The sequence below is a fragment of the Guillardia theta genome, assembly GCF_000315625.1.
Source record: "Guillardia theta CCMP2712 unplaced genomic scaffold GUITHscaffold_5, whole genome shotgun sequence".
NCBI lineage: Eukaryota > Cryptophyceae > Pyrenomonadales > Geminigeraceae > Guillardia > Guillardia theta.
Window position 1 is genome coordinate 621,161 of NW_005434669.1, and position 7,334 is coordinate 628,494.

General features: G+C 51.1%; 2 protein-coding genes across 2 annotated transcripts in view; one reads left to right on the forward strand and one right to left on the reverse strand.

The window, feature by feature from the left end:
- Positions 1 to 1,518, forward strand: part of GUITHDRAFT_160907 (hypothetical protein) — a gene marked incomplete at both ends in the record, with an annotated part of 2,286 nt that extends 768 nt beyond the window's left edge. Inside the window, 9 exons of the mRNA XM_005840639.1 lie at positions 236 to 257; positions 304 to 427; positions 475 to 524; positions 578 to 679; positions 724 to 780; positions 831 to 868; positions 943 to 1,051; positions 1,237 to 1,312; positions 1,355 to 1,518. Coding sequence (XP_005840696.1) covers positions 236 to 257; positions 304 to 427; positions 475 to 524; positions 578 to 679; positions 724 to 780; positions 831 to 868; positions 943 to 1,051; positions 1,237 to 1,312; positions 1,355 to 1,518 — 742 coding nt within the window. The remainder of the gene's footprint in view (positions 1 to 235; positions 258 to 303; positions 428 to 474; positions 525 to 577; positions 680 to 723; positions 781 to 830; positions 869 to 942; positions 1,052 to 1,236; positions 1,313 to 1,354) is intronic.
- Positions 1,519 to 1,729: 211 nt separating this feature from the next.
- GUITHDRAFT_132791 (hypothetical protein) lies at positions 1,730 to 6,937 on the reverse strand (the record flags this gene model as incomplete). The annotated part of the gene is made up of 19 exons (XM_005840640.1): positions 1,730 to 1,834; positions 1,962 to 2,129; positions 2,176 to 3,540; positions 3,600 to 3,639; positions 3,692 to 3,717; positions 3,774 to 3,983; positions 4,032 to 4,094; positions 4,158 to 4,451; positions 4,878 to 4,921; positions 4,973 to 5,490; positions 5,534 to 5,681; positions 5,729 to 5,777; positions 6,018 to 6,051; positions 6,112 to 6,162; positions 6,210 to 6,251; positions 6,297 to 6,334; positions 6,522 to 6,587; positions 6,633 to 6,711; positions 6,774 to 6,937. The coding sequence occupies 19 exons, from the start codon at positions 6,935 to 6,937 to the stop codon at positions 1,730 to 1,732; spliced, it is 3,504 nt and encodes a 1,167-aa protein (XP_005840697.1).
- Positions 6,938 to 7,334: the final 397 nt, after the last annotated feature.

A 7,334-nucleotide genomic window follows, 5' to 3' on the forward strand; every position in this document is an offset into this window, starting at 1 on the left:
TCACCCTCCCACGAAAGTCAAATATTCGACTTGCCCCCCCCCCCCCCTCGACTTCTCCCTTCCTCACTCGAAAAGAAATCTTCCTCCCCTCCTCGGCCTCGCTGACCCGGTAGCGTCCTCCCGAGGTCCTGACGTAGCGATGAGCATGCTTTTAGTCTCAAGCCTCAAGTTCACTCGGGAGGGAGGGGAGAAGAAGGGTATACAACATGCTGCTTACACTTGGTGATGTTGATAGATTCATCTCCGAGATTGAACGAGTGAACTTGAGGCTTGAGACTAAAAGCATGCTCATCGCTACGTCAGGACCTCGGGAGGACGCTACCGGGTCAGCGAGGCCCAAGAGGGGAGGAAGATTACTTTTCGAGTGAAGAAGGGAGAAGTCGACTACGAAACGTGCTCGTCGCATACTCGACTTTCAACCCGACAGGTCAGATCATTATCACGATGGTTGCGACGAGTTGATAGAAACAACAGTGGGATACTGTCAGAGCATGAACTTCCTGGCGGCGATCTTGATCCTGCAGGTTCGGGGTTACTGTGGTGCAGCCTTGCAGTTTGCATGTGACGAGTGAGCTAGATTGATGAAGAAGAAGCTGCTTTCTGGGTACTGGCTACTGTCGTCGAGCGCATCTTACCCATGTACTATCACCGCTCGCTCCTCGGGCTCTCCATCGATCAGGTGGCATTTCCTCTGCCGTAGCGAGCTCATGGCGAGGCTCTCAGGCGGTTTTGAAAGATTATCTCTGCGCGGAGATGCCGGCGGTATGCAAGAAGTTCGAGGTGATGACCGTCAGCCCCGAGACTGTGGCAGAGGCTGACAAGAGCCGCAGGAGCTCTCCTGCGACCTTTCCTTCGTCTCCACCAACTGGTGACGGCAAATGCAGTACCATGACGGCAGTAACGCCCTGTGGGTCTCAGGCTCCTCTGCATCTTCATCAACAGCCTCTCCTGGGACTGCGTGAACCGAATCATGGACATCCTCCTTCATGATGGAGACGCTCAGATTCTCCTCCGTGCTTCTGCTGCTGTTGTGAAGCTCATGCAAAACAAGGTCCTGCTCAATCTCCCTCTTTCCCTTCCCTCCTCCTCCTCGTCATTGTCATCGTCACTATCACCTACACCGCCGCAGCCACCTTCTCACTCCCCTTACTCTCGCTACTGCTCCTCGTCTCCCTCATTTCCTCGTTTCTTCAAAGTCTCTGTGGATCTATTCCAGCTCTCCTCACTATGCAGCAGATCCTAGCTTGCAAGACGCAGGAGGACCTGCTGATGGTGCTAAAGCCCAAGGAAGGAACGCTCACCCTCGAGAAAGGTTCAGCACTTTGCCTCCTGCTCCTCTCATGTGGCGGTGCAGGCAAGGCGATCGAAGCAGATCAACTCATCAAGGTTGTCTTCACTGCCCTCCCCCCCATCCCGGACTTGCCGCAGCGTCGAGCTCTCCTGGACCAGTCGTTCCGTGACAAACTTCGCTTCTCTCCCCATATTCAGCTTGCCCCATGTCCAATCGCAGGCATCTGAGGAGGAACCTTGGCGTGACAAGGGTCAGTCCAGACAATCCCAGCAACTTGTACATATCCATACGCCATCAGCATCTGAATTAATTGCTGAAGCAAGTTCGATGTGCTTAAATCAGAAGTGTAATGAATGGTTGACAACATAAAGATTTGAATTGAATAGAAACTGAGCGCTGCTAGATCTGGAGATCTACATCGACCAGCACCTCAGCTGCTCATGCTGCTCCACCCTCATGAGTCTGCTCTGGCGCCTTGATCCTGTCGGACAGATGCTTCACTGCCTCGGCTAGCCGCTGCTGCTCGCTCTCAATCTTAGCCAACTGCATCCAGCACAGCAGTCAGTGGAAGGAGGCAGGAGGGCGAGAAGAACCAAGGCGAAGGGCTAAAGCAGAGAAGAGGCAGGAGGCAGAAGGCGAGGGAGCACGAGATACAAATCAGTTGGTCAACCTGCTGCTGGAGCTGCTCGAGCCATGCTGGGGCTGCGGCAGCGGAATCTTCTCCGCCTTTCGCGTCCTCCATGGTCAGCGCATGGGAAGTGGCAGCAAGGCCACGAGATTCGGAGGAAGTTCTCCGATGAATGCTGACAGTCGATCCGTGCCTTGCTACCATCCCCACCTGACAACAACCTGAGAAACTCTTGGACGACCGCAGGTAGAAGCACCGTGAACAACTTTGACTTGTCTTTCCCTTCCGTTCGCCGCAGCTTGTGGCTCAGCAAACCCCACATGACAGCTGCACGTTGTGCCGTACTGATTGCAAAGGTGCCATCTATTTTGTCGATGTTTTGCCTCTGAAACAAAGGCATGCTCTTGGCGAGGCTGTTGAGCTCCTCTTGAAGGACAGCAGAGTGTTGCTGAAGGACGCTGCGAAAGTCTCTGGTGCTGATCTTGATCGCGACGATGTTGGTCTCCGCCGTCATCCTCAAGTCGACGTCCTTCAGCCCTATCAGAGACGAGGCTCCCCAGCTGGCCTCGCCCACAAGGGACCAGTCACCGACATAATCGCTCTTCTTCAGCGTCATGATCGTCTGCTCCAGTGACTCGACCTTGGCACTCCCTCTGGTGATGATGTAGAGCCCGTCGCTCGTGCTGCCGAAGTCGAACACCTTGCTCCCTTGGAAGTAGGTCAGACTCTGAGTCACCACCCACAGGTCAAGGATCAAGGTCATCTTCTCCGGATGCTCCAGGAGAGAGAAGAGGGGGACCCGCATGATGACGTCACCGTCCATGTAGGAGAGGAGCTTCTCGTTGAGAGAGGGAGGCAGGAAACGGAGGACCTTGTCCCTCTCGCTGCCTTTCTGCTTGTGCTCGTGGTCGAACTTGACCCAGTTCAACACCTCCGTCTCTATGGTCCGAGGAACATCATAGTCTCTCAGCAAGTCAACGACTTGCTGAACCTTGGAGTCTTTGTCTCTCGTCACGCGCTGAAACTGATGCACAGCCTCCTGCACCTCCGCCAAGAGAATCCCGAACAGAATCGCACCGATCTGCATCAGGATGATAACGAATCCGACTTCAGTCGGGTTGTTTGCGCTGATGTCACCGAATCCAACTGTAGTAAAGATTGTGACGATAAAGTAGAAGGAGATCAAATATTGCATCAGCCACTTAGGCTCTCTGTTCGCGTGTTTGCTCTCAAGCAACAAGTCAATATCGTCATCGCTCAAGACTTTCAGCAGCCAGAACAGGCAGGCACTTGCGTTAATGATGATCGCCATTACCAACACAACGAGAATAAGCCTCATGACGACTGGAGGAATTCGCAATAAATCTCCGATCGTGCTCGCAGTGGAGCTTGACTTAGCGACTTTCAGAACCTTCAAGAGCTTGAATATTCTGAGAGGCTTGATGATTCTAACCAAACGCAGCATCACTGGGTTTGACAACTGAACGCTGTTGCTGCCTTCACAAGTCGACAAGATGGACATTTCTATGTAAGAAATGGGAACTGATGTGATGGCATCGAACAAGAACCCATGTCGAAAGTAGTGCTTTGCTACAACCGAACGCTCATAAAGGTACCGCCCCTTGAAGTTTGTTCAACGTCAGACAAACACAGAAACAAGTCAGACTCATGATTGAAAACCTGGAAGAAGATGCCAGTGTTGAAAGACAAGATGATATCCCTGAAACAAACATCTTGATCAATATATGCAGTCAATCTTGACAGTCACTCACGACAAAAAATAAGAATCCACGAAGACCTGCGTTCAACAGGAGCATCAGATATTCCAACTTGCTAGTGTGCAATGGGTATCACGTCGAAAGGAAGAGTTGGAATAGGCGAACAAACATCTCGATCCCAGAAGAAGGCGATTGTGATGGGAGTGACGATTGCTGTGTACAGCAGCAGACTAGCTCCAAGCAAAAGCCACACTGTCCCAAACGGCGATGCAGGGTGAATCAAGCCGGCACGAAGGTTTTGACGTTCCTTTGGGATGCCAAAGACCCACAGCAGACATGAATGATGCTGAGAGAGGAGTGAGAATCAGATCGGACTGAGCTCGCGGTCAACTACCTCATCTTGATTCACCGTCGCGTCTTCATCAAGCATGTCCGTCCTAAACATGGAAGCTGATTTCTACAAAGATAAAAGAGCGTCAATAGAGCAAAGCGAATGGTCCAGAAAATGATTGGTACTTACATTCAAATCACGATGGACCTTCTCCTCAACCACTTCCTGCTCTCTGTCTTCGGATGCATAACTACCTTCTTGGAAAGGCGACAGATCGCATCTTTCATTGGACTGGATAGGTTCATCTTTGCCGAAGACAAATGTTGCTGATGCTGTTTCCCTCACTTTACGATTCTCCACTGGTACAAAGTTGAAGTCCGAGCTTGATCGTTGAGACTCGGAACTTTCATTAACGACATCTGAGGGGCCGAGCATGGTATGAAGGCAAATGACTTCACTGCTGTCCTTCAGGTATGAATCTTGCTGAGGAGATGAGAGGACATTCTCTTGAAGGTGAGGAAGCAGAGGGGGGGGATGATATAGGCTGACCTCCCCTTCCCTCTCCGGGTCCTTCCAACTCCGAACTGCTTGCATTGGAACGGATCAGGTTGCAACGACCACCCCTAGTAAAGCCATGGAAATGACCGGTCTTAGAGTACATATTGAGATGCTCGATACTGAATGGGGAACAAACAAAAAATGGTTTCATTTTCCCTAGGACCGGGTCCTACTCTCCTGGTTCATACTGAAGTAAGTTCCTAGTACTCGGGTCGTATGTGTGGCCTACTAGGAATATGGTAGGACCCAGTCGGTAAGCACAAGTCGGTCTCAGAGTCTCGACCGCAACCTGTTGGTCTCCTGCAGGAGTGACTGAGAGGTTCGAGTCAAGCGATCCTGACTGCGACTTACAGGCTGCGGCTGACTCTGCGAACTCCCGCCCACCGCACGCGTCTCTGCAAGCATGTGTCAGATCTATTTCAGAGCCCCATGCACGTCCAGCAGACCTGGAGCTGCAGCTGATGAGGTAGAGAGAATTTTCTTGAGGCCATGCTTGACATGTCCCAATCGGCTTCGTAGTGAAGACAGGGGGGGTTCAGCAGGCGGCGCCGGCGTGCAGACATTGTCCGCGCTGTCCTCACTTGATAGCAAGCTGGGATCATGGAGCACCCGAGAGTCATCAAACACAGTCGCCTTCTCACTTCCTTCCTTGAGCCTTTCTTTCTCTCCGACCTTGTCATTCTCCCTGCGACGAGCCCTTCTGACATCGTGCTTCCTTTCGCCAACATCTCTGAAAGTCTCAACAAGACTTTGATCATTCATCTCGCGACTGACTACTTCTCGACCAGACAGGCGATGTCGCCTTTGTCTATCGCCGTTGTTTTCTAGACTGAGAGGTTTCTGCCGTGAAGGAGAGAGGCTTCCCTCATCTGCTTCATGATGATCACCTGGCGCGCTCATCTGACTAGATCTCGATCTCATGAATTCCGAAGTTTCAATACTCCGAACTAGGCGAGACCACCAGCTGTTTGATCCAGTCAGAGAGCTTTGAGAGATGTACAGTTCACCTGAAATGCTGAGTCCGAAACTTCTCGGCTTCGAACTGTTGAGCGGTGATTGGTTCAGGGCGTCTACAGTGAGCCATCAAAAGAGTCACCCTGAGAGCCTTCATGTACGTTGCACCCAAGAAAGAATGATCAACAAGCCCAAATCGTCCTGCAGATGGAAAGCTCTCAGTGCTTCACCGACTCCTTCTTACCAACCTCCTGCAACAGGATGCAAGAAGATGAAAGACGTTCCATCTTGCTCAACCTGCACTCCTGGCGAAGGAATTATGCATCAGGCGACATAATAAATGCATGTCGACACCTGGAGGGAAAGCAGGAGATTTTCCAATGAAAGAAAACCTGTGTGCGTGTTGGGAGGCGAACGAGAAGGAATGGAAGTAGAACAAACCACTTGCGGCCCTCGTCATCACTGGCGTTTCTTCTCAGCAGGATACCGTGCTGCTAGAGCGATTCATGGAGGAAGGGGCAAATCCCTCTCTCAAACCTGTGCGCTCGCAACGCCCTCAGCCTCGAGCTTCCTGGCGCAACTATGCGATGAGTGCTCGGGATGAAGGCGGAGAAGGTTCCAAGTGACTCACTTGAGCGCCTTCGATGCTCGAGCATCGATGTACAACATGGGCTCATTCGTGCTGTCATGAGCTGAGGAGAGACAACATGTACGAAAGGACGACATCACCTGTAGTAGTTGACAGTGTCGCCGTAGTCATCGTTGGTCAGGCTGCAGGAACTGATAAGAGGGTGTTTACAGTTGCCGCAAGAAAACCTCGATGCTCCACCAAAAACAATCACCAAGATTCGAGCCTACATGGAGTCAATCGATGCACTGAAACGGAAATGGTCGCCACCCGCTGAGCAACGCTGAGAAATTTTTTGCACAAGAAAGTGATCAAAGCCCCCTGACTATGAGCGATATGTACTACAATCCCTAGCAAAACTGTGAATGGACCATATTTTTTGCTTGGGACCTCGTTTCACCGTCCTTTCCAACCTCACGCAGATGCAATTTCAAATGTTCAGCTAGATCTTTGACTTCAGAGGTCTCAACATTGAAAATCTGACAAGGATATGAGATAGTTCGATTCAGAATTTGATTTCTAACCTTTTGTCGGGCAGCCTGTGAAAGATCCGCAAGTGCACCTGCAGTCTTGTTCCAGAAAGGATAGCAATCACAACCAAACCTAGGATCACATCATCATTTCAAATTTTTTTGGATGAGAAAGAGCTTTGAAAATCCACTTACAGTCCGCTGATGACGGATGCGGCTGTCAAGCAATCGCGCTTGTCTGTGCGTATCCCATTGATGTACGTCAGACGTACCCTAAAAACAGGCTCATCCGAGTACTTCACAATGTCTTCACGACAGTGACAACTCATGGGACTGATGTCTTGCAAAAAGTTGGGCATGACATAGACAGCTTACCAGATGAAAGGATTACTTTGCTGTCTCTTTCACAATTTGTGCCTGTCTACCTGTCTACCTGCCTGCCTGCCTGCCTGCCTGCCTGACCCCTTTACCACTCCAATGTTCTTCTTACATCTCTCCCTCCCTTCTTACATCTCCCTCCCTCCCTCCCTCCCTCCCTCCCTCCCTCCCTCCCTCACTCACTCACTCACTCACTCACTCAAACCCTGCCTAAAAAAAAAAAACGTCTACTGGCACAGATCCCAATGGCTCTTCCCTCCAGAACCACAAAGTACCTCGGGGCCTCCCTAACGCAGCCTCACCCTAAAATTCAGTGGCGGCTGCTTGAACTACAGCAGATCCTTCCTGCCAACCTTGGGCGGTCTAATTCCGTGCAAG